The following is a 27,395-nucleotide window of genomic DNA, read 5'->3' as shown; positions in this document are numbered from 1 at the left end:
AAAAAAAAAAAAAAATCTGGCCCCCCCTGAGAATTTTTCACAATTATTCTATTAAGATGGCAATGTATAAACATGCCTCGACTTATTTAAACATTGCAGTTAAGTTATGTTAATTTAAAAAATGCAAGAAATTGTTTTCTGCTTACAACAAAGCACATTTATCTGCATAATACTTCTTTTGGCCTGAGCCTAGCACCCTCCCCTGGAATCACTTGAGGCCCCCCAGTTTGAAGACCCCTGCTCTAGAAGCACAATATTAACATATAATATTGCATTCAATCAAAGAGTGTACAATCACATTGCATAGACTGTTTGAAAATCAGTTTTTATAAAAGCTGTTTCGGGTATAATACATCCACAGGATACATGATGAGTTAGCACAGAACAGTGCTAACAATGCAGTGTGACTTGCCTTCAGGAACACAAACCACAGTTACATTATCTTACAGAGCAAAGAGGAAACATAAACACATCTTGAACTGGCACTACATTAAACCAGCGGAACACACATCAACATCTGTTTAGAGCATTTGCAACCAGACAGTCCTACTGAAAGAACTAACCGAGTGGCAAGACAGGAAGTACCAAAATGACGTAGTTCTTAGTTGACCCTAAATATGGTGAGCTTAAAATTCACACGAATATCCTGGATTTCCCATTGAGGTTAACATCCCAGTATATGCTGGTGTTATACCAAATTTCACCAGAATCCATATCCATGTTGATTTTAGAGCAGACAAATTACTTTTTTTGTTTGTGTTTAACTGCAGATGTATTCAGGTTCCAAAACTCGGTGCTTACAGAGATCTTGCAACTATTTCCTAAGAACATTAGAGAACTAAACATTACAGCAGAAGACACTTCTAGAATTGTGGTATTCAACTGAAGTTGGCAGCTCCAGAAGTGAAATTTTCAACAGCTGTCACCGCCCAGAGTGGAGACCATCACCTTTCAAATGTGATGCTCCCTATGGTCTAAGATCAATGGTGTAAGAAAGTTCCAATACACTATTGGCACCAGGCATGCCATTCTTTCAGCTCAGCAAATTCGTCAAAGGACAACTGGGCAAAAACATCAGCAAAATATACCTTACGTTTTTTATATTAACTGTGAATGACCGACCTGAATGATCACGCTTCAATCACACAGCAGAGTTTTCCCTGGTTATTGGTGCAGAAGGCTATGCTTTCGAAGAATCTCTGGATCGCCCACCTAAGTGTTCACCAGGTTGATGGACCCTTTCATCATTATAGACATGCTGAACCCCTACCGTCTCTTAAAGTCCCTTTGCCAAGAATATACAGCCAATATTTAGAAAATACAAGGCTGGGGAGACATCTTTATTTGTTGTGACCTCCACTATTTGGAATCGCTTTCTAACTGACATCAGAAAAGGGCAGCCCTTTAAAACACAGTCAGGTGATCAGATATGATTTTTAAATTTCTCACCAAAGCATAATTTTCAATTTGGTGTTTTCAAGTTCTCAATCTCAAAAGTACTAAAGAACGCCCATAAGTATGGTACACAATATGCTGTGGAGATGTATTCAGTACATCAGTCCCATTATGAACACAGCTGAGAAGATGTATGTGTTAACTATTCTTCCAGGATGGCCATTTGTAGTATCTACGTTGTTCCCAGTTTCTCCCTTCATAGTTGTGGTGAGAGCCATAGTGAGGCCTGTGGTGTTGTTCCGATTGTCCCTGTAGATAAGATCAGAATTGACTGCACTGTCGAAGAAGGAAGATGAGACAGTTTCATCAGAAGAGTTGTGCATGGAGACATTGCCATGGTCATCTGTTGAGGATATCCCAGATGAGGATGCATGGTGGGTGTCACTGGTGTTCATTGTTGAGGAGTTCCCATTCAGGAAACTGTGACTGCTGGCTCCTAATGAAGACACACTCATGTTGACGCTACTACTTTCATTTCCCCAGGGGGAGATATCTGTGTGGTTGGCACCAATGTGGTGACCCAGTAGGGAACCATTGTTGCTTGTTGAAGTTATATCTGAGTGGGGTACACTGCTATTACCATTTTCCATATTGGTGTGGTTAGGATTAACATGGGAAACAGGTAAAGAACCATTTGAACTTGAATTACTGTTCCCAGAGAATGTTCCAGTGAGGAGGGCACTATCAAGGCCATTGATGGAGAAATTGAAGTGGTCAGAACTATTGTTATAAAGTACTGAACTGTTTGAAACTGAGTTATTATGGCCTTCTGAGGGCATTCCTGGGAGCGAGCCATTGCTGTGGTCAGGAGTGGAAATACCAGTGTGCTCAAAGTCGCTGTGGTGAATAATTGAGGATGTATTAGATATTGTATCATTGTGGCCACCTGAGGGAACTTCTGTGGGGGAACTATTACTGTGGTCCCCTGTGTAGTTACCGGCATGCTCTGAGCCACTGTAGTAAATGCTTGAAGAAATATTACTGAGTGAGTCATTGTGGCCGCCGGATATTATTCCTGAGAGAGAGTCATTATTGTGGTGAACAGTAGAGAGTCCATTGTATTCTGAGCCAGTGTGGTAAACTGTTGAGGAATTATTAGAAAGTGAGTCATTGTGGCTGCCTGGAGGCATTCCTGAGAGAGAGCTATAGGTGTGCTCTGAACCACTGTGGTAGACAGCCGAGGATATATTTAAAAGCGACTCATTATGGCCCCCTGGGGAAATTTCTAAGGTAGAGCTATTGTTGTGGTCAACAGTGGTCATACCAGTGTGTTCTGAGTCACTGTGGTAAATGTTTGAAGAAATATTAGAAACTGAGTTATTGTGGCCTCCTGTGGTCATTCCTGAGAGAGACTCATTACTATGGCCAACAGTTGAGACACCAGTGTGATTCAAGCCACTGTGGTAAATGGCTGAGGACGATTCAGAAACTGAGTCATTGCCACCTCCATGAGGCATTTCTGGGAAAGAGTCATTGCTGTGGTCTACAGTGGAGAGACCAATGTGTTCTGACCCACTGTGGTTCATTGGCGAGGATGCATTAGAAAGCAAATCATTGTGGCCTTCTAATGGCATTCCTAAGACAGAGTCATTTTTATAGGAGAGACCAGTGTGTTCTGAGTTGCTGTGGTAAATAATTGTGGATGTATTAGAAGTCATATAATTGTGGCCAACTGAGGGCATTTCTGTGGGGGAACCATTACTGTGGTCTCCTGAGTGAAGACCGGGATGCTCTGAGCCACTGTGGTAAATGATTGTAGAAATATTAGAAAGAGAGCTATTGTGGCCTTCTGGCGGCATTCCTGAGTGAGAGTCATTTTTAAAGTCACCATGGGAGAGCCCCACAGGCTGCGAGTCACTGTGGAAAATGGTTGAAGATATATTCGAAATTGTGACATTGTGACCTCCCGGAGGCATAACTAAAACTGAGTCATTGTAGTCACCAGAAGAGGTATTGTAAGTTAAGTCATTTGTTCCACCTACGCTCATTCCTAAGTGGGACGTACTGCTTTCAATACCAGTAGGGGGACTGGTGTTGACAACCTCACCATGTGAGCTATGGGGATATGAGAGAACAGGTTCAGGCACTGTTATGTCAATAAAATGATCTGAGGGAGGGATAGTAGTTTGGACAGATTTACCATAGTTGGTGGTAGTAGAGTTACTTCCTGAACCGGAGGCACTGCTGCCATTACCTATATTGATATTGGAGCCGCTATAGTAATGTGTTGCTGAAGCATTGTGAATCAAGTCACTGTGACCTCCTGATAACATTAGTAGGTGGGTAGTATCATTCTCATGGCCTGTGTGGTTAGAGTTACTATGGTAAACCATTGATGAATTAAATACCGCTGAGCCATTCCTTACCCCTGATATTCCCAAGTTAGATAAACCAGTTTGGTTACCACTGAGCATGGTACTAAAGACTGTGTTCATAGGAGTAACTGGGGTAGAGTTATTGGAGACTAACAGATTACCTCCTGCTATGTCTCCTGAATGGGAGGTACTACTGTGGCTACTTGTGTCATTATCACTTGGGCCTGAGCCATTATGGTAATTTACTGAGTAATTATTGGAAACTGAGACATTGTGACTCTCCTCAGGTATTGCTGAGAAGGAAACAGTGCTGTGATTGCCAGGGGAGGGAGTAGTGTGTTCAGAGACATTGTGATATACTGTTGAGATACTACTGGAAATTGAGACACTGTGGATCCCTGCTGGGTGTGCACTGCTATTGTCACCTGCAGATGAGGTAGAAATATGGGTATTGACATCATGTCCAACTGAGGAGGTATTGTAGACGCTTTGATTACCTGTGCTGATATCAGTGTGATCCAAGCCACTATAAAGTGTTGTGGAACTTGGGGAAATTGTAATATTGAGAGCTCCTGAGGGTATGACCGAGGGGAAAGTGCTACCATTAAGACCTACATGGTTAGAGCTGCCATTGTAATCCAATGAAGAATTAGAGGCTGCTGAGCCATTTGTGCCTCTTGACAATATTTCTGAGATGTGACCACTGACAATAGTACTAAAGGTTGGGGCAACAGGTGAAGCTGTTGAAGAGGCAATAGGAGACACTGTTGAAAGGTTTTTGTAATTTAAGTGATTGCTGCCCCCCAAGGCCATTCCTGAATTAACAGCAAAGTTGGAATCATTACTGGAGAGTCCTGTGTCATTAGCCCCAGGGTGGTAAATTGCTGAACTATTGGAAACTGAGTTATTCTTGTTTCCTCCTGAAATGGAAGCACTGCCATTGTCATTGGTGATAGCAATATTATGTGGGCCACTGAGGAAAGCTGTTGAGGAATTACTGAAAACAGAGTTGTTGCTTCCTGATGGCTTTGGAAACTGGAAGACACTGCCAGGACCATCAGTGGAGTAACTCCCCTTATCAACATCATTCTGGTAAAGATCAGAGGACATATTGGAATCTAAAACATTAAGGTCAAGGTAATCTAAAGGATTGCCCACGTGGGATAAAATTAAGTCATCAATTGTTTGGATGCCAGTTTGCTGTTGAGAATCATAATCACTGTATTGCTGATATTGTGATTGCATAAGATCTGAGTTGTTGCCAGTTTCCAGCTGTGCAGTACTGTCTCCAAAGTAGCTCAAGATAGACATTTCGCTCTGTGAGTTCATGATGTTCTCATTGTCTGAAAGGGTCAAATTTGAATTCTCCTGCATACTTGTGGTGGCTATAACACTTGCATTTGCTTTATTGTCATCACTGAAGATGTCAGTGTTGGATGGAACATGGCTAGAGTGCTGAAAGAGTCCACCAGAGGAAGGTTTGTTGGAAACTGCATGACTTGCGTTCTGCACTCCGACAAATGAACGGCTGTTGCATAAATTTCCACTGCAGCAAAACACTTGAGGCTCTTGAAACTGCTGGATAAGTGACAAAAATGACCCATTGCATGTCTTTGGTGTTGCACACCCGCGGATAACTCTGCTGGAGACAACATCACCTACGAGTACAAAAGTGGGTAAAGCAACATGATCACATATGACATCACCTACACACCTATGAGTACAAGAGTGGATAAAAGAGAAGCAATTAACAAAAAAGAAACAAGTGAAGTCTGAAGCAAAAATGGGACCCATGCACTGGTTATAGATCACAGGTCACTGTTGCAGTAACTCTGGGTAGTAAGAGATGTTTTTTATAGTTATCATTAGCAGTAGTAGATGTATAACTATAGGAACAATAGTAATATATAAAATTATAGATGGGTAACAGTGAATAACAGGGATGTGTTTCTCTTAGGGGTTCTAAGCAACTTCACGCAGACAACAAGAGGCATCTATGTATGATATGTATAGCTCCCAAAATCACCTGCCTCTGCTTTTAACTGATATGCAGAGGAGTAATGGAGGGGCTATACATAAAGGGGCCTCTCCACTCAGAAGCGCTTCTCCCTGCTCTCTAGCACTGCTCTCAGAAAGCCATGTCAAAGAAGCCTGGATTTCCTTTATGAAGTTCTGTTAGCCACTTGAGCTAAGTCACAGCAGTATATTACTGGATTTAAAATACAGATAGTTACACTAACGGCTCTCTAGGAGAGTAATAATATTGATGATTATGATAATAATAATATCATACTATATTACTACTACTGATAATAATGATTCTATCAATAAACACAAATATTAATAATAATCATAATAATAGCATGCTATATTACTACTACTGAATAATAATAATGATAATAATAATAACATTGATAATAACAATAAGAAGAAAAGAAGTATAATTATTACTATCATTGATAGTAAAATAATAAAAATGTAATTATTATTATTATTACTATTATTCATTATTGTAATTAGTAGTAGCAATGATAGTCTTGATATATTTAGGAATAAGAATATAACAAGCTTGCTGCACTTCTAAACCTGCTATCATTTATCAACGTTACCAAAATAGTAATGATTATATTCCAAAAAATATTGCTTATTCTTGTACTTATATTAGTTTAAATAATATTGACAACAATGTTAGTGTTAAAAATAAATATAATTTTAACAATGATTGTACTACTGTTACTACTATTAACAATATTAATTTCACTACTACTTAGAATTTTACTGATTGTCATAACTATTGCTATTCTTCTTATCCTTTTCTTATTCTTATTCTTAATTATATCAAGACTACCATTGGTACTACTAATTAGAGTAATGAATAATAGCAATAATGATAATAATTATTAACATAAAATTACTATTATTTTATTATCAATTCTAGTAATAATAATACTTCTATTCTTCTTAATATTGTTGTTATTATCAATGTTATTATTATTATCATTATTAGTATTATTCATCAGAAGTAGTGATATAGCATGCTATTATTATCATTATTATGATTGTTATTATTATTTGTTATTGGTAGTATAATTATTATCATCAGTAGCAGTAACATAGCATTATATTATTATTATTATTATTATTATTATTATTAGCACTGAAACTCATCTGTGGTTACTTTTCTGTCTAAGAGTAAGACACAATTGACTCTTTCTATGTAAAACAAATAAAAGCAATGAAGCAAGTGACTGGACAGTAACACTAAGGGAGGACACCGCCAAGGAAAGGTCGAAAGGGTTAAAAAAAAAAAGTAGTAGGAGAGCAGAAAGGAGAAGGGAATGGGAGATTAGGGAAGACTTGTGAAGTCAAGGTTTAACTATGGACGAGGGATGGAGAAGGAATTCATGTAGATGAAAGATAGAAGAAAGAGTCAGGTGGTGACCTAGGTGAGAGGGGCCTTTGTAGGTGAGAAGTAGGCCAAGGGGAAACAGTGGCGCACAGAGGTCTAGTAGCAGGATGAATGACCTAGGTGAGAGTGGTCTTTGTAGGTGGGAAGTAAGCCAAGGGGAAAAAGTGGAGCACAGAGGTCTAGTAGCAGGGTAAATGAAAGTGAATTGAGGAATGATAGTCCCTTACTTTCTCTGGTCACACCCGATGCCTCCAAGCAGGAGGTCATGGATCCTGTGCAGTTGACCATGGTTGCTTTTTCGAGAGGACATCCGATCTTCTCATCGCCTTCGTTGCAGCTGTAACACACAACGCCATTGGGCATCAGGTCATCCTCATTTGGAACTGAAATGAAACAAGAAAAAGTGACAAAGTGAGCAGCACAAACAGGCAGCTGGCAGTGAATTAATGGTTGCCACAAACAAAATGTGACTGTGAGTGACATAGGAGCACAGATGTCTAACTGGATATAAGGTAAAGGAAATCAATGTAATCGCAGATAATGAATCAGCTGGAAATGAACGGCTACCACATGCAAGGAACTGAGTATATAAGTGGTAAAGCAAAGTAGCTGACACCCGGATACCGTCACTAGATACTTCTGAGCAGACAACGGTTTATACTGGTGGTATCAGAGACCTGTCATGCCCCAAAGACCCACAGGAGATGCAATGGACCAAGCATCTACCTGCTTTGTCAGATCTGTGGATACCCCCAGAGCTCTGCAAGGATACACAAGATAGAACAGATCAAGCATCAGCCTGCCCTGTCAGAGCTATAGAGACCCCTAGAGCCCTGCAAGGATACAGGACATTTAATGGAGAAAACATCAACCTGCTCTGTCAGATCTGTGGATACCGCAGAGCCATCTAAGGATACAGAAGACAGATTAGAAAAAGCATCAACCTGCTCCATCAGATCTGTGGATACCTCCAGAGTTCTGCAGGTATACAGAAGATAGAAAGGAGCAAGTACCACCTGCTCTGTCAGATCTGTGTGTACCCCTGTAGCCCTAAAAGGATACAAGGGACAGAATGGAGCAAGCATCAACCTGCTCTGTCAGATATGTAGATACTCTCAGAGCCCTGCAAGGATACAGCTGATAGAATGGAGTAAGCATCAACCTGCTCTGTCAGATCTGTGGATACCCTCAGACTCCTGCAAGGAAACAGGAGATATTACGGAGCAAACATAAACCTTTGCTGTCAGATCTGTGGATACCCCAAGAGCCCTTCAAGGAGGTGGGAGTTGGAATGGAGCAAGCATCAACCTGCTCTGTCAGATCTGTGGATACCCCCAGCCCTGCAAGGACACAGGAGCTAGAATGGAGCAAGCATCAACCTGTGCTGTCAGATCTGTGATACCTCCATAGCTCTGCAAGGATACAGGAGAGAGATTAGAGCAAGCATCAACCTGCTCTGTCTGATCTGTGGATTCTCTCAGAACCCTGCAAGCATACATGAGCTAGAATGGAGCAAGCATCAACCTGCTCTGTCAGGTCTGTGGATACTTTCAAACTCCTGCAAGGATATAAGAGACAGATTACAGTAAGCATCAAACTGCACTGACAGATCTGTGGATAGCCCCAGAGACCTGACAGGATACAGGAAATAGAATGGAGCAATCATCAACCTGCACTGTTAGATGCAATCAAACCAGAAGGAACTTCTGAAAATCTTCATTAGATGTTGAAGAGAGCACCACCTCCAAGGCAGCTCTAACAAATGTGCTGGGCATAAACCTGACTTTCCTCCCTAACCACTTAAGTTACACAGAATACCACAGAGTGCGCTCCATGAACTAAGCTGCTTTGGTTTTTGTTGTTTTAACTATTGATGAGTGGACTTTACACACTTACTCTCCTACCCATGTTAATGTTATTGATGCCTGCAGACCCTCATTCCTGCCCCTATGTTGGCATCTGGCTGGTATGATCCCTTTCCCACGTGTCACCCTTAGTTTATGCAATGGCAACTCCATGATTTGTCATTTTTATGATTACAGGTTGCACTACATGTGTCTGATTGACTGCTCCCTCCAGGCTCACCCTCAGACACACTCCTTGTGCCTTTGCTGGTTCATGCTATTCATGCACTTTTTGCTATGTTTTTATTGGCATGTGGCCAGTAGTCAGCCCTCTCTGTGTTCCTGTTGGCTTGTACCCTGCAGATTGTCAAACATGTGCCCATCTTTACTCTTCTGGTACCCGTGTCTATTGGTTTGTGTCTTTTGTATACCCATCTTTACTCTTCCCATACCCAGGTTTATTGGTTTGTGTCTTATGTGTGCCCATCTTTACCCTTCACAGACCTTAGTTTATTGGTTTGTGTCTTACGTGCGCCCATCTTTACTGTTCACATACCCGTTTTTATTGGTTTGTGTCTTACATGTCCCCATCTTTACTGTTGACATACCCTTGTATATTGGTTTGTCTTACGTGTGCCCATCTTTACTCTTCACATACCCGTGTTCATTGGTTTGTGTCTTACGTGTGCCCATCTTTACTCTTCAAGGACCTGTGTCTGTTGGTTTGTGTCTTTGCCCTCCTACTAGTACTAGATTTTTGCCTGACAACAGTCCTACCAACTAACACACTGGCTTGTGTGACATAGATTTAGGCTGTCCTTCTTGTGTCACTTGTGGCTCTTGCCCATTTATTTATGTCCATCAGAGAACATTTTACCTGCATACCACTAGGTATGAGCCTTGCAGGACAGCTTATCAATGTCTGCACGTTGATGTGTGCTATTCACACAGTCCTGCTTGGGTCTTTACTGGACTGTGCAGTGGAGGCTCTTCAATACGTGCCCCCAGTGGGGTTGTGTCTTGATGGCAATCTTGCCTGAGGTACTGGGGGTTGTATGTCTTCGCCATTCTAAATGGTTGTCCACTCAACTGTATCTCTGCAGGTCTCTGGTGTCACAACTACTTTTTTGTTTGTGCTCCACCTACCTGCTTTCCCATTGGTTTGTGCCACATGCACTGTCCTGCCTGTGCTTCCACTGGCTCATGCTTTGCACGCTGGCTTACCCATGTGCCCCAGTTTGAGTAAGTCCCACTAACCCCTTACCTGTGCCTCCGTTGCAAAAATCTGAGTCACAGCATTGCAAGTGGAAGGAAGAATGTGTACTCCTAAATCCCATATCTTCCTCACACTCTGGAACCTCAGCGCATCCTTTCATGGAGACATCCGACGTGAGTCCTGCGAAAGAATATAAAAGCGATTAAAAGAGGTGCCACCCCTTAATCCTCCATATCAGCATTTCTTAAAGCTGCCCCTTCTTGAAGTACCCACTCCAGGCCTGCATTGCGTATGAGCATTGGCAAAAGGCACTGAAAGTATCTGACATCATAGCTTGGGTGAGTGCTTTTTCTGGGACTAGAAGCAAACTATTCTATAGGCAAACTGGAGACTTTGTCAACAGGGTTGTGCCTGTTTTCATGCTTAAAACCTCTAATGTGCATGCATTTCTCAAGCCATCTAACTTCACCTTACAGAATGCCCATTGTAAACTAATAATTCAGCAGTCTAGTCCAATCAAGAATGACCATCTTTCATCCCTCAACCAGCTTGAGATTCAGCCAATGGATTGTTTGGGCCTCCAATGCCTCAATACAGCACCGAATTGCTTTGTAGTTAGGTTTGTGTTTATAAATACATCTGCACACCTTAAGTCTTCACAATAGGCAGAGGGGCATATGTGAGTACTAGGGCCCATATTTACACTTTTTTTGCGCCGCATTTATGTCATTTTTATGCAAAAGCGGCGCAAAATCGTATTTTGTAAGTTTGCGCTGCTTTTGCATCTAAGAGTGACGCAAATGAGGTGCAAAGGAAAGTATAAATATGGGCCTAGATGTTTCTGTAGTCCAGCTCCAAAGACCTAGTACTTACAGGGGATAGGGAAGCATGCAAGGGCTGTTTGCAGAGTTCTGAATTTAAAACAGTAGGACCTGGCCACTGCAATCTCCTGCAGAACAAATAATTAAAATCTATACAAGAAAGAGAATACACATTGATTGTAGAGCTGAGGTGAGTAAAGAGGAACCCCACCAGGTAGGTTTCCTTGACCTGTGGACCTCAGCACATCAATGTGTTTCTAATGATGCTAACCACTATTGTTATGTCATTTTGTTCACATCAAATCCTGGCTTCAATCACAATGATAGCTGGAGCAACTGTGTGGATGCCAAATCTTAATTTAGTCTGAATATAGTTTGGCGTCATCTGCATAGACACAAAAGCAAAGAGGGGGCACTGACAGAGGCAACCATATTTTAAGTAAAATTTAAGAAAGGAATGCTACCAAGAGGATCTTGTTCTAACAACCTATACAGTCACTCAGCTTAAATCACAAGTACTTTTTTATTTTCATAGGTAGTTACACAGTAAAGTAGCACAGAATTGTCTGTGCCCACATCTGCATCAACAACAACCATCTCACATTCCACCCAACCTCACAATAGACTCATACTCTACATAGTATTCTATTCTTCGATGAGCCACTCAAATTCTACAAATGTGCATTTTCAACAACTAGAATGTCAAAACTACTCTAAAATATATATATATATATATATATATATATATATATATATATATATATATATATATATATATATATATAAAGATATTGTGCCCCCGCCATGCACGTTTTTTTCGTCAAACGTTTTACTGCAAATATTACATTGATATTATCAATTAAGTTATTAAATATGTCATGAGTGCCGTACTTTGTGGGGTAATTATCAGTGCATGGCGAGGGTGCAAGTTATAGTTACCATAGGGCACGAGTTATAGTTATTTGAGATAACTCTAATTATAACAGGTGAATTTCAATGGTTTTGTATGTTTAAAATGTGAGCCTCACTATAACATCACTGTAACCTTTGGATTTTTAAGTGGATTTCTTTGTTTTTTCAAATTCTATTTCCTAACTATCACGTCACTGTAACTTTTGTTTTTTTCAGTGAGTTTCTATGATTTTTCAAACATTAAGTAATTTGATTTACTATACGTTAATCTAACCATGACTGTTAATGGCCCTGTGGCCCACCCCTTGTAACCACCCAACACTGTGCCATGCACGGCCTTTGTTTTTTCAGTGAATTTCTCTGTTTTTTTTAATGTTATGTAACTTTAATTTATTTATGTTAATCCAACCATCTCCATGCACTGACTTTGGATGTGCCCAGCGGAGTTTGGCCGCATGTACTGGGCTGCGGACAGGCCCTGCAGCCAACCCCCTATAACCACCCCAACCCCATGCCATGCAAGGCCTTTGGCCATACGCAGCGCAGGTGCCGCCTGGATGCAGGCCCTGGGCTGCTACCAGACCCTGTGGCTACCCCAATTTCCGCCAACCCCATGTCACTCATGAAGTGCTTCTTTGTTTGGTGAAGGATATTCCTGTCCATCAAGAACACGTCTCCAAAACCGGTGGGAAGCACACTCAGGGGGACCTTTTAGTAAGCTGTCCATCATCATGGGAAAATGGTGGGAAGACCTTGCATACCACTTATGTAAATAGGGTAGAGCCAAAAGGGTGGGTCGTCTAGGCAATTTTACGAGCATGTCGTTTTTGAAAGGGAGAACACAATTTCTGGTCTCAACAGCACATGTCAAAAAAGAAACCACGGGTCACAGACACTACATTAGATACAGCGCTCAAAAAAAGCAAGGATGCAAACACCTCCATCAAGGAGTACAAATAACTTTTCAAGATGGAAGCAAAGAGAAAAAACACTTTCTTTTCCTTGACCATGCACAAGAAATTAGAATGATTAGTACCTTATAGAAATGGAGCTTCAACTTGGACACCTGCTTTGTTTATGTCTGTAAATGCTTCCTGTTGAGTTTTAATGTCTTTGAACATTTTACTGCAAGTATTACATTGATATTATCAATGAAGTTAGCAAATATGTAATGAGTGCCGTAATTTGCGGGGTAACTAGCAATGCATGACAAAGGCGCAAGTTATAGTTACCATTGGGCACGAGTTATAGTTACTTGAGATAACTCTAGCTAGAACAGGTCAATTTTATGGTTTTGTATGTTTAAAATGTGAGCCTAACTGTAACATCACAGTAACCTTTGGTTTTTTAATTTTTGATGTCTGTGAGCTGTCCTGCATATTGATCCAAGAAGAGGCCACCATTTTGTGCTGAATGTCTACCCAACTGGAATACTTTCAACAGGCTAATTGGTAAGTGCTACCTCATTGGGTATATGTATAGTGCATCTTGTACACTATAGCTGCATAAAGGACTCTGAAGTAATGTCTCCAGTGATCTTGTGTTTCTGTATCTTTGCCAATGTGATTGTTCCTCAAACGTCTTCATCAGATATCTTTTCAAGGTTGAACTGCAGAGAAAACACACTTGGATGATATGTACTTTACAGAAGTAAGTGCTTCTTTGGTGGAGATATATTCATATTCCTCTGAATCAACAATGCGTCTCCAAAATCGATGGGAAACGCACTTGGGGTCCTTTTGGGAAGCTGTCCACAATCCTCAGAAAAGGGCAGGAAGACGTTGCAAACAACTAATGTATAGGGGACTGGACAAATTGGATGGGGCTTCTAGTCCATTTTACATAGTTGTATTTTTTAAAAGGGAGAACATGAAATCTGGCAGCCAATCAGATCTCTGTATGAGATCGGGAGGATTCACAAAAATGTTGCGATCTTAGATGTACAAACTTGGATTTCCTTTAATTTCTTGAAAACTACTGAACAGACTTACACCAAATAACAAAAAGGGTGTGTTCTGGACCAAGAGCTACCTTTCTGCTAAATTTAGTTTAATTCCGTCCAGTGACTCGGGCTGTAGTTGTGTCTAAAATCTCTATGGGAAATAACGTAGAAAACACACTTTTGTTAACCCTACCTTTCTCTCTGCTGCCGCTTGGCGGATCACCCTGAAACTTTCCATGCACAACAAGCCCCTAGAGGACACTTCTTTTGAAAAAATTTATGAAGGTTCGTCAATGGTGCCAAAGAAATAGCCAAGCGCTTTTCCTATGGGAACTAGTTCCTAACTGTAACTACTTACTGGCGACCACCAGTAGGTAATAAATATATTTATATATATATATATTTTTTTTTTTCATAAAAACATACAACATGAAGGAGTTATCCAAGAACAAAACCATTAAACTTCATGAGAACAAACCTCAGATGCTTATTCAGGCTAAAGTTAGGAAGCATCAAGTCCAACAAAACTCCTCACCACGTTCCCTTGAACACCATACAGTAGCACTTCCAAGATCATCTTCTGCTAGGTCTATGAAAATGATATAGTGACCATCATGATTTTTCCCCCACAACTTCACTCTCCTTATATACTGAGACTGAGTTCCATCTCTTTCCTTGTTCAACTCTTGCAGACTCAACAAAAGCTTTCACCATGTTAATGTTTTTAAAGCACACTACTATTTAAGGGAGCCGGACAACTATTTCAGTAAGAGCAGAGTCTTCGGCTTCATCCTGAAGTAGAAGAAGGAATGCAAGGTGATGTTCGAGGGTAGAGAGTTTCAGAGGTTTAGAGCCAATATTGAAAAGGCTTTACCACCAAAGGGTGTTTTATAGAAGTTGTGGACCTTTAGAATTTGAGAAGCAGATCACAGTCGTTGAGGAGGTATCTGTTAATTTTTGATGAAAGAAAGCTGGGTGCTTCCAAACAGGCATCTGGGACCGAGAAGAGGAGTTTAAAATGAACTTACACCCTGCTTAGAAGCCAGTGCAACTGGGTTAGAATGGATGTTGCATATGAAAAGTGAGAGGATGAAGTGATAATTGTAGCTTCTTGATTTTGGATTGATTGGAGGCACTTTAATGGTTGCATTTAGCACTAATAAAGATACGCTTGTAATTTGGCAGCCCATATTTCCAATGGCACAGCTAATGTCCTTCTCACACTTGGTGGTAGTATGTTTACTAGAAGCTTGTAGTTAGTTCTTAAACACATTTGTTACTGTGAACATCCTTTAATGGTCCAAATCTAATTTCTTCCTTATCACAGAACAGTTTTGTTCTGCCTATCTCAGTGTCCTGGAAACATAAGACCAAATCTACTCACGTCCTTTGTCTTACTGAATTGCTGAATCACCAATACACTAATCCCTCATTTGCTGGCATTCACAACTATTCGATTCTCTTCTATTCTATTCTAGTGTCATTTATAGAGTGCATCAATTGTTCTGAATGGTACCTGTGTGATGTGGGGATGCTGAGGAATACAGATTGATAAGTTCACATGTCCAATGAAAAGAGTCAGGTCTTCAAGACTTTCTAGAAGGCAAGATGGCCAGAAATCAAACACAGAAGGAGAGGTAGAACTGTCCAGTTTTTAGGAGTCAAGGAGATGAAGGATAATCTATCTTCCTTCTCTTAAGTGATACATCCTGCTTACCTGAAGTAAAGGAAGTGAGAAACATATGAGAGTGCTCAGGCTGAATGGGAACAACTTTTTATGAAACTAAACGTTTCCAGAACAATAAATCATACAATGGGTCAGACAAATGGTCTTGAATTTAAATTGTTTTGAAATGGGTAGAAGGTAGCAGAGGCTCTGAAAGAAGAGATATGGTAGTCCTCTGGGACATTAAAAATAAAATGGACTGACATATTTTGAATTGATTGTAATTGTGCAAGACATCTACTGGGGAGTCCCAAGCACAGTGAGTTGCAGTAAAGAAGCTCGGATAAAATTAGGGCTTGAATTACAAGGCGTCTGGTGAATTCAGGTAAGAAAGTGGAAACTTTGCACAGAGTCCCTAGTGATAAAGGCAAATTGCCGAAACCTTGCTGATTTGCTAGGAAAATGAGTGGTCCTGATCACACCAGAAGGCCAAATTCCTGATTGGAGTGAGTCAGGTGCCACAAGTCTTAGGCCACCAGTGAATCTCCGGTAGTCTCTGTTGCCCACCAGAAGAATCTCACTCTTGTCTGCATTGATTTTAAGCATCTTGTTCATCCAATTTGCTACTGCTAGAAGACATTGTTGAAAATCCAAAGGAGCGTTCTGTCTGGACAGGTTGAGAAATAAATGGCAAAAGAGCAAATTAGCCTGGCTAATGGATTGACATATGCATTACAAACTATGGGATGAGCCCTGCTACACTCCTTTCACTAATTTCTGAAACATTTCCTTCCTTTCCTAGTACCCTATTGGGGATTGATAGCTGGGTTATAGGCTTTTAGTTGCTGAGGATGGAATCAGTGGCTGAGGCTTTTGTTTTTTCAAGAGGTAAAGCCCATTTGCAGGAGTCTGGAACCATGCCTTTGGCATGTACATGATTGCAGAGATTGTTTAAAGAAGGGGAAATAGCGTCAATTATCTGGTGAAAGATATGTTTTGGGTATTGGTCCTGCGGTGACCTAGATTTAGCAGTGAGTGAAGATTGAACATGAAAGAGGGTAACATGCTGGTTTCAGTTGTCTCCGAAATACCCCTAATTTAATTATGGTGAAAAAGAGATAGGTTGTCACATAGTGTTCGAGAATGAAGGATAGAATTGCAATACAATTCTGGATTAAGAAGAATGGAAACTATTTATATAAAGATGGAGTTATTTGCTTGATCTACTTGAAGGGCAAAGTAGTTTACTTTAGCAGTTCTAACTTGTCTTTTCTAGTTCCTCAACGTTTTTTTGATAAATCCAGTCTTTTTCTGCCTTCTTGCATGTTTTGTAGCCTCTCTGAGTGCTTTTGTGAACCAAGGGGCTGGTGGCCTAGCTCAATGACAATGGCTAGGGTTGGTGGAAGCAATTTGGTCAATAGCAGATACTAACTCTGTGTTATAATTTTCTGTCACACTGTTCAAGAAAGAGCCAGATGGGACATTAATGGCAAGTGCCACATTCAGGTTGCTGTTGAAAACATTATGCCAGGGTCATTTGATGGTGGTGAAAGAGGTATTTTAAAACTTCCAGGGAAGTTGGCAAATTCCATGCTTGGCCATGAGGAAACATATTATATGAGATGGTCAGGTCAGACTGAGCAAAGACAAAATCCAAAGTATGGACTACTCTGTGTGAAGGTGTAACAATTAGTTGAGTCATATCAGCAAATTCAAAAGTTTCTAATAGAGATTTGTAGTTGGGTAACAAAGGCTGATTTGCCCAAATGTTAAAATTTCTAGACAGATACAAGCAGAGAACTATAGTTGTTAGGAAGTCTGAAAGTTATTCATTATATTCTGAGGTTTTCCCAGTGGTACAATAAATCATATGCAATGTAGTAGTGCTCCTAGTAGATAAGGCTGCTTTGAGGTTAAAACTGAGTAAAAAGGGGCATAGTTAAAACAGTTTAGAGGCAATCCCTCCCAGTTTCTTGCCCAAGTATGGCAAGTGGAAAGCTTTAAACTCAAAAGAAGAGGAAAATCCTAAATCGGAGCAGAGGCCTAATGAGTCCACCTTTCAGTAATGAATAAAGTGTCCAAGTTAAAAGTTTGTAATACAATCAAACATTTTAAATTTAGACTTATTGATTGATCTAGCATTAATATCACAACACTTAAGTTTAGATGGAGATTTGCGAGTCAGTGTTATGGAGGGTTGAGAAACTTTTGATACAGCTGGGGTCTGTGTATGCAGCGTATTAATAGTAACAGATGTAATTAAGTGTACAGTATAGTACATTTGGGCATGCTATTGGGATGAAGTTATATCAGTTGTTTGGATGGGTCTGAATCATCCCTGCCTCACACCACTCTATCCCTATTAAAAATAATTTTAAATCCTTGTACAGTCTCTCATTTCACAATCTTAAACACAATCGCTTGCTCAGAACCCCACTCAAACTTTTACTATTCTTAAATGATCAACTTTACTGGATCAGCTGTTTATAAACTTCGAGAAGAACTTTGTCAGTCACAAAAAAAAATTCTTCTTAGTTTTTGTGATGGGTGCCTCAAGGATTGATTCAACATGGATTTGGTCTTGTCACGGCTCCATCTCGTGCCCTTCGTGGCGTCTCCCTGCCCCGAGCATTTCAAGTCGTTTCTGCTCGGGTGCCTTCTAGTCACAAGCCTTCTATTACTTCCCTCCCAGGAAACTTCAATCACTGACACTCCTGTTCTGTTGCTATGCAAGTTTGGTCTATTGTGCACCTGAAGATATCACGTCTATTTGGAGTAGTTACATTTTCATTGTGAACCATTGAGTTGTACCATCATGCACTTGGGGTTCCGTTGTACTTGTTTATTGTTGCCAATTACAATTGCTACTTGCAATGTCCCATATCAGTTGTATGTGACACGTGATTTTCCCCAGGTTGACTGAAACATTCAATGCTTCCATGTGGAACATGTGGCTTTCTAGAACACTCTTTTCTTCCGGTATAAATACCCCCTCTGAACCTGCATCGGCGCTTGGCCTCATACCCATCCCTGCGCTCAGTTCCTGAGTCACCTGGATCTTCTGTTTTCTCATGGAACAGAGATTTAATTCTGTGTTACTCCATTGAACAGAAGGGTCATGACGAATGTTCTTTTTGAAATGATTGATGTTTGTGTGAACCATGTAACCTCCACTCTGTGTTTCTAGCATAACTTGGGAGTGTCAATAACTCCAACCTTGTTCTGAGTATAACCTTGTTTCGCGTAGAACATTGTTTTGAGTGTAACCATGTTTCAAGTACACCCTATTGAGTATCAGTAACTCCAACTTTGTACCAAGTGTAACCTTGTTTCTAGTATGCCTTGGGAGTGTCACTAATGCCAATCCATGTATCAAGTGTAACCTTGGGATATAAATAACTCCAATCCATGTTTTCGAGTAAAACCTCAGGAGTGTCAGTAACTCCAACCTTGTACCAAGTGTAACCTTGTTTCTAATATATCTGTGGAGGTTTCCTAGATCCAATCCATGTATTAAGTGTAACCTTGGGAGTGTCCTATCTATGTTTCGAGAGTATACCTTGGGAGTGTCCCTAACTTCAATAAATTTATCAAGTGAAACCTTGGAGTGTAAGTAACTCCAATCTCTGTTCTGAGTTTACCCCAGTAGTGTCAGAGGCTCCAATCTGTATTTCAAGATCTTCCTTGAAAGTATCAGGAGCTCCTTATCCAGGACCTTGGTTATTCTGCTCTTATGAGTTATTTTGCAGGAACCTGTAAGTGTTGGTAATCAAAGCAGTGCATTATAAATTGTGTAAAAGTGTGCTAGTGTATTGATGATTATAGTCTCTGTTTGTTGTTCCCAATGAATTGTGTCTTCACGAAACCAGAGGTACAGGTCCCGTAAATATCTACCTTTACATAACCAGAAAGTCCCAGGAGTGATGCATCCTAATAAGCAGAGTAGTTCCATAGTTTCTCTTTTCTTATTTTGTCTGGCCCTTCCTTCCCCCTCTGGAAGCCGCAGAGTATAGGAGCACCATCCCTGGATCCTGTGGCATCCAGAGAGGGAGTGGAGGCCCAGCATTGGCTCCAGTGTTGTCTCCGCGGTTGAAACCAGGTGAGTGCGTTACAGGTCTAATCTCATCCTTTGCAATTCTGTGTCTTAAGTATTTCACTTCTGCACAACTAAATTTACACTCTTTTAACATTTTTGTTCCAAAAATATAACTCAAAATAATATTAGGTTTTTTTATAATTTTTTCCAAATACCAAGATTACATCCTGAAACGTGCTTAAAAGTTCGAACAGTAGTCAGGGGCATTGAAAAATAGTCTCTAATATCACAAAGACTCTTAAATGTTTAGATCCTTCCTCTTGTTCAATCTAATGATACACATGTCTACGTCTAGTGTTGAGAAGACAGCTCCAAAAGCCAGAGTCTAAATCTTTTATGGAGATTCAGATGCATGCCAATCCGAAACTTATTACTCAAACTGCACAGATCAATACATAATCTTAGTTCAACTGGTGAAACCCACGGAGGATCTTTAATTAGGTTAACTCTGCCCTTGGTAAACATCATCTAACATCTCCTTAAGTTTCATTCTGTAGCTAAGCAGACTTCATACACAATGATTAATTGGAACAATATTATCTTTTAAAATGTTTTGTTGTTTGATGCTTACAAATGTTTCCAAATTATCCTTAAATACTGTCTCAAATTTCCTTTATCAATTGATATTCCTCTCTTTCTCCGTGTACCCCATGCACTCAGGTAAGGGAGAGGATCTTGAGTCCAGTCTTATCCCCATTTCCTCCTGATTAGGCTAGTGAAGAATGAGATTCCCTTTGCCCCTGTTTGTTCTCTGTACTTCATTTCTTCCCTTAAATACCCAACCAAACATATTTGGAGAACTCTTTGGTCATCAGGATTGACATTTGTGCACAACAATTTCCTATCAACCCATAATTTATTAGCCAGTGGTTTTCCCAATAAGGTGAACCATAAGCATGAGTCTAACACAACTAGAATTTTTTTACGCCCACTCAAATGGCTTTTGCATTTTCTGTTGGTCTCGTATAAAACTCCATTTGAATGTAGACTTAAGTCATCTTCCTCAGTACTGTGTGCCACCAGATGAACTCCTTTCTTGCAATAGTACCATGCAAAGAAGATTCCTAATGAAGAAGATAACTATGCTTCAGCTTGTGAGGGCGGGTGTGTGCTCAATAAAGAAACAATTGTTCCATGAACTTTAAAGAATTATAAAGCTAAAAGTGAAGGGAAAGACTTGTGAGCATGTAGACTTAGGAACTACTTGTGTAGCAGTACAGAAAGCCCAGTTAGAGACGAGGACGTTTCTCATTGTGGCACATCTTCTTGTAATATTAGGCAACTCAAGCCAAGGGTCACTGGTTGCTGTGGGGCTCCTGGCTCCATGCAGGACTTGAGTGAATGTTCATTAAAGTTTGTTTTTTCTTCCTTATATCAGTGGAATGTGAGTGACACCAACCTCCCAGAAGCAACTCACTTACCCATCTTTCCTGAGATGGCCAATTCTACACACTTGGTTTGGTTGCCACGACACATCAGGTTGTCCATGGCGGTGGAGCTGGCACAATGCTGACCTTGGCAGAGGGCCCCATAGCAGTGCAGGTTGTTGGGTTCTGCCGGTGCAAGCTCTGAAAGAAAGAGGAAAGATACAGAACCTGTAACATCTCTTGCTTACTCATGATGGTCATATATTTCCATTTTATGTTATATTATCAGGAGGCTCAAGAAAGTGCGACGATAATTTCACTATAACTTTTATTTTGATCCAATGACCTTCTCTTCACTCATCACTTTTTACCCTTTCCCAGTTCCATGTTTCGTTTCTATAGTGCATACACCCATGTCTTACCCAGCTCCATCTTTCCATAATGCCTTGATGTGTTCTGGTCTCCTGAGCTCTACTGCACAATTTTGCCTCCTAGACTCTGTATCTACTTTTTCTGTCTCCCTGTTTGGTGCTTCTTCTGTATGAGCCAATACCTTCATTCTGTTCCTCCTTCAGTGGAATAATGTTTGATCAGAGGGTACACAAAACCAACATATGCATTTTGGTAAATTAAGTGGCTGAGAACACATATGTGGGTGGTGATATCTGCTGTTACTCAAAGGTGGGATCCAGAAATCATAGTCAATATGTCCATGATCACTTTTAAATGTATGGCCTTAACCTCTCAATTTGTTAGTGCAGTCACTGGGGAGAATGGAGCTTTGTTAAACCCTCAAGAGAATTAGAGCTGTAAGAACGGTCTGAGTGCAGCTGTGAAAGATCAACAGTATGCAAAGTCATCAAAAAACAAAATAATAGAAACCATTATCTGAGACCTAAAATGATAGAAAACAGATTGAGTGAAAAACAATGTGATATAAATGTAATTTACTCAAGAAACTTTAAAAAAAAGCAAAAAAATATTATTTGGTAAAAAACAGACAAAGTTTTAAAAGAAAAGAAAATGCGGGCAAATAGTAAATCTTGGTAAGGGAATTGCATTGTAAAAGGGATGAGTGACAATTGTGTGTGAATTTTGTGAAAGTGAAACTTGCTGATTTTGCCACCCTCAGAGCTGAACAGAGGCTCATTCACTGCTCCATGAGTGGAAAGGAAAGCTTAATTATGAAAAATAGAATTTGTCTGAATTAGATAGTATTAAATAATGAATGCCATTCATCCTCTAAAAATTTAGATTCAACAGTGTAGGTAAAACGGTTTCTAATAACTGAAATTCTATGAATTGTTTTTTCTGTATAATAATATACAGCCAGGACACAGGGCTTGACCTGACCATTCTTTGTAGCATTAAGTAGCCCCCCTGACCATATGGAACATCTGCAGTAGGACTAAGTGACAACATAGAGCACTGGAACTGTAGATGTGGAAGTACAACCTTTCCTTGGTGTAACAGCCAAGTTCCTCTTCCTTGAAAGTGATCTCAGTTGGAAGTTGTGTTGAAAAGTGGAAGTTGCTTACCAAAGTTTGTCTCGTTATTGCAGAAGTTGGTGTTGCAGTACTTCTCCTGGAGCGACAATCTGACCTTCTGCTTTGCATTGAGCTGTGTCACCTTATCTGGCCTTTCCCCATAGGCACATGTCTTCTTTATGTTCAGGGCATTGAGGAAAACTGCAGAAGGACAGAGGAACAAGAGCAATGTTATCAAATGTTTGATGCCCCATCAGGGTAGTGGTGAGTGCTCCCAGAAGCCTGTTTAGTGGTAATAACTTCCAGATGACAGGTTAGTGATAGTAGCTCCCAGAAGCCTGATATTGGAACGAAGGCTGTTACAGGCTACAGACTTTGAAAGGCGAGTACTGTCTGGGCAGAGCCAGTCACACGTTAGGAACACCTGGCATGTGACTGGTTGTACCCTAGTGATACTGGCCTTCAGGTGTTTCCATAGCTCTGTAGATCAGTCCACCAGGGCCTGCTTTTCTAACACATCCTCTCTTTCCATCACAAGTATCTAGATGCCAGAAGATGTAGGTGCTGTTTACACCATGTGCTTATGAGTAGTGGTACATACAGTATACATATGTTTGTGAATAGTGGTACATTCGGTATCCATATGCTTACACGTGCTGCTACATAATCAGGCTTATCTTTTGAAACTTTTTAGGTCATCATAATAGTTACAAGAACATATTGTACATAGTGGGGAACAGAAAATGTATCCTGATTAGTTCTAGCCATTCCCAGTTCAGTACAGAAGGGCATCCTATTGTTAGTAGAGATTATTTCCCTCTTCCTAATAGGATGGGCTTATCCATGGAGCAAATAGTGAATCGAGTTGAATTTTTTTGATGACCAACAAGTATGGAAAAAGTTTAACTGAAAGTCAATGCAGTGAATTGATCAAAAGTAATTATTTGATTTCTGTGGCTTATTTTCTGGGACAATTTCATGAATTGCCAAAGAGCCATACCCACACTCACAGGCACACCTGAATTTGAAACTTTGTTAAATACCAAGAGCCTAACATCATTAAATGACAATACATTGCTGTAGAACAACAAGTGAAATAGTGTCACTTACAGACAGAGGCTGTCAGGACAGATGTCTGGCAGTAGGCGTCAGGTCCATGGCAGCTTATCGGCGACTGACTGCACTCCCCATCTCCCTCACAACCATAGCACTCCAGGCTGTTTACTGGAAGAGAGAACAGATGCATAATCAGAACGGTTGCACTCTACCATGTCATTGAAACCATTCTAGGCAGCATCTAATGGCACACATGCTCTATCATGTCAAACAATGTCCGTGTGTGCTTTTGGAACGCAGGCTCCAAAAACATGGATGATAAGTCACAACAAAGAGCCTGGTTGAGAGTTGGGTATTAGTGCAAAGTTGTCCGACTTCTGAGAGAAATGATAAAGCTAAAAAATAATCCACCTCAGGCTCAACCCCTAACTCCAGATCATTCCAGATACTGCCTCCAGTCCTGAACTTTTCACCTACAAATCATTGTTTTCAGGTGTATTAGTCAAATTAGTTCAGTGGAAGCAACTACAACATCCAGAATGCAATAAGTGAACAAAAGTTCAAGATTGGGAATAGTGTTAGTAATTACTTGAAAGGAGATGGTCACCTTAATCCATCCGTGGAATTTTCTCCACCATTAGCACAATATGGTGGTTGAGAGCCACTGGGTGGACTTCCATTCCCTTTTAGCATTCCTCACAGACATTGAAGCATTTTCTGTTACCATTCAAATCATTCATCTTGGTGAATAGGCACAATTCTTCCCCTGTTCCAGGTGTATTCTGTTTTCTAGAAATCACACAGGGTTTCAGTCACAGGCCTCTACCCTCCTTACCTAACTAACAAGTTTAGGTAATGATTCAATCATGCATTTTGTTTTTAAAAATATTTTCCCTCTAGCGCAAACTCTACTCAGTCGCTGCCTTACCTTGCTCATCTCAGAAGCACACCTGGTGCCTTATTTACAGGTGGCTGGTAAAGGTGGCAGGTAATGTGCAATGCGAGCATTCTGGCATTCTGGGTGATGCCACCTGATAAGACTATGACTGTGGTGCTGCAACAAATGGCCCAAGTCCCCCCATGCTGTTTAAGCAAGTCAGTCCACCACTCTTTTCAGCCCTGGCATGTTTGTGTAACACAATGGAACTCCGGCATGGAAGGTGGTACAGATTGTTGGGACACACTCGTCGCACATCTGTAATGTGGGCAATTGTAAATGCGCCTCTCCTTTTGTGGTCAATTTCCAGTTGCTAAATGTTTAGACTGCAAATACACAAGGTGCAATTGTTGTCACAGACGTCTGGCTCCTGGAACCATTCCCACCGTGCAGGCATGAGCCGCCTTGGGGGGGGGAGTCCACACCAAGGTGGCAGCAGTGCTTAAATGGGGAGGACCTTCTTCTGCCAACATGTGGCTAAATAGCCCCGCTCCCGGGCACTTAACCAGACTTGGGCGGGACGCAGCAAAAGCCTGCAGTTTCCAGGGAACTGTGAAAACTACTTCACCACCATGTTGCTGCAATTTTTCTGAATGGTTGTATTGTAGCTTTGACTCTGTGCACTATTAAGCTTCTACCTGTGCCCACTGCACGTGCCTCGACACCTAACAAGCAGACCTGCTAACTTGCAAATACAATTTGCCACGCGAGAAGGGGGCGTGGTCTTGGAGGGGTGGGGTTTATGCCGAGAACTGCCTGAGAGGCTTATCTGCCTCCATGCCCTGGCCTCATCGACCTCCTTCCCCTCCACAAAAATAAATACATAAATAATACAACATGTTGCTGCGGCTGCTGCAGATGTCCTGGTGTATAATGCACATCTGCTACTTGCAGCCTCAAAAGATGAGCTGAAAATCCACTTTTTGCAGAGGTTTGTGGCTTTTTTCTCTGCCACTGTAGCTCCCTGCCACCGTGTGATATCGCTCGTCGCCGTGTGATTGTGCGAAGGGAGCCGATATCGTTTGACACACGTTGGTACCATGTGAGTTGGTAAGTCCGCATTGTGGTAACGGTCTAACGTTCTTTTAAGACCCCAGTAGAAGGACATGGAAATAGGGCAGCATCAGTGGCATTAAAGTTATATGTTACGTGTGAGCATCTCTGTACACCATCCACATCAGTGACTTTGCGAGCATGGCTTCAGGCCTTCCACTGTAGCTGGGAACTGCTGTGAGCAAAGCTACTGCAGCAGGGCCGGCTTTAGGGCGGTGCGACTGGTGTGGCCGCACCGGATGCTGCTCTGGATTCGGGGAGAGGGGGGCGCTGACCTCAGGGGGCGCTATGTTTAGTAATAATTCGCGAAAGGTGCGATTTAAAAGCACCTGCTGCAGAATTCCTTGTGCTTCCAGCCTTCAGGAAGCAATAGAAATGTCAAGGTGCGTCTTGTGATGAAAGTTCCTGCTACAGAGATCAGAGTTTAGTCTAGCAGCAGCTTTGACTCGCCATAAAGTCGCACAGAGGGTTAATGTGCCTGCTGCAGAGAACAGATCTGTACTTAATGTGGAAAGCTCAGTGGATTCGTAGAACCAGCCTTCACCAGCGCTTTAAAACAAATTAAATGTACGAGGGAGGGGGGCTACGGAGAGATGAAGGGCAATTTTGCCGGGTGGTACTGAGGGAATCTGAGGAGGTGGTCATGGGGTGAGGAGCTGCCAAAAATATTGTCACACAGGGCGCCATCAGCGCTAAAGCCGGACCTGTACAGCAGATACTTGTCAATGGAAGGCATCAGCTAAGTTAGCCAGGGGCGTAGGAGACCATAAATATCTGGGGGGGACAGGGACAGCCTTGGGGCCTTTCAATCAACCCTACACAAATCGCTTGTTGTTTACGAACTGCAAGCTCCGATAAATATACACAACCATAGTTCTAATAACACTTCTACTCCTGTGTGTGATCTTTGGAAGCTCAGCTCCAAATCAGTCATAACTAGGAGCATTTCAACTGAAGAAGCTCTTGGAGCTACAGGCTATAAACATGGATTCTCTCATCTCTGTATAAACTGCAGTCACTAATTTCTTTAGAAACGGCTGTTTGTGATGCATCAAGTCACAGCAAGTCACAGCGTGTAAAGAAAAGACATTCACTGATTATAAAGAAAAGACATCAGAAAAAGACTATGATAGGGTTATTACAGTAGAGTTTTGACATTACAATGCCTTCTGCCAGAGCTCGCAGCCAAGGTAAAAGGCAGATCAGGTCACAGAGCATAATTAATACAGCAGTTTAAAGCAAAAAATGGAATGTTGCTTTTCTTTCTTCTGCTCTACTTTAATAGCTTGGAATGACAGAAGCTATGCACTAAGGTTTTAAGTGGTTTGTGGGAAAGTTGGTGGTGTGACCATGTATTATATGGGGTAAAATACCCACTGTGTACATAAGGATATTGCAAGTCACCTTAAAGTTCATACCTTATAAACAAGCATTGGCAAAGCCAATAGGTCTCACCTATGCAAGTTCTATTGCCTTTGCCAATGTGTTTTAGCCATGCTGTACACTAGTGAGACTACTATTCAGCATGGCTCAAAGTTAATGGCATAAAGGAGAATGATGTGTCATCGGATGTGGCGTAGTATCATGGAGTAAGTAGAGTATCCTAGAATGGAGCAATGTTAACTTTAAAGGAACAGGGGTCCGTTGAAAAAAATGCAACACCACTCCCATAAACAATGATATTAAAGTAGTATGCAAATGGAATGTTTTATGCATTTATTAAATCAAAATATAAAAGATCAAATGTAGTGGGAAAACATCAACAGGGGAAATAGAGAAAGACTGGTATTCAAGCATTACACAAGTTATCTGGATGACC

The 27,395-nt window shown here is 41.0% G+C and overlaps 1 protein-coding gene across 1 annotated transcript in view; it reads right to left on the bottom strand.

Moving 5' to 3' along the window:
• Positions 1-306: 306 nt before the first annotated feature.
• The window catches only part of LOC138246587 (serine-rich adhesin for platelets-like), a 51,195-nt gene continuing 24,106 nt past the window's right edge, over positions 307-27,395 (bottom strand). The window contains exons 2-7 of the mRNA XM_069201278.1: positions 23,641-23,754; positions 22,582-22,731; positions 21,098-21,244; positions 10,288-10,419; positions 7,407-7,562; positions 307-5,428 (exon numbers count right to left, since the gene is read on the bottom strand). Coding sequence (XP_069057379.1) covers positions 1,548-5,428; positions 7,407-7,562; positions 10,288-10,419; positions 21,098-21,244; positions 22,582-22,731; positions 23,641-23,754 — 4,580 coding nt within the window. The 3' untranslated portion in view covers positions 307-1,547. The remainder of the gene's footprint in view (positions 5,429-7,406; positions 7,563-10,287; positions 10,420-21,097; positions 21,245-22,581; positions 22,732-23,640; positions 23,755-27,395) is intronic.

Source organism: Pleurodeles waltl, chromosome 7 (genome assembly GCF_031143425.1).
Source record: "Pleurodeles waltl isolate 20211129_DDA chromosome 7, aPleWal1.hap1.20221129, whole genome shotgun sequence".
Classification (NCBI taxonomy): Eukaryota; Metazoa; Chordata; class Amphibia; order Caudata; family Salamandridae; genus Pleurodeles; species Pleurodeles waltl.
The sequence above is the reverse complement of the archived record's forward strand: the minus strand, read 5'-3'. Positions and strand labels throughout refer to the sequence as shown.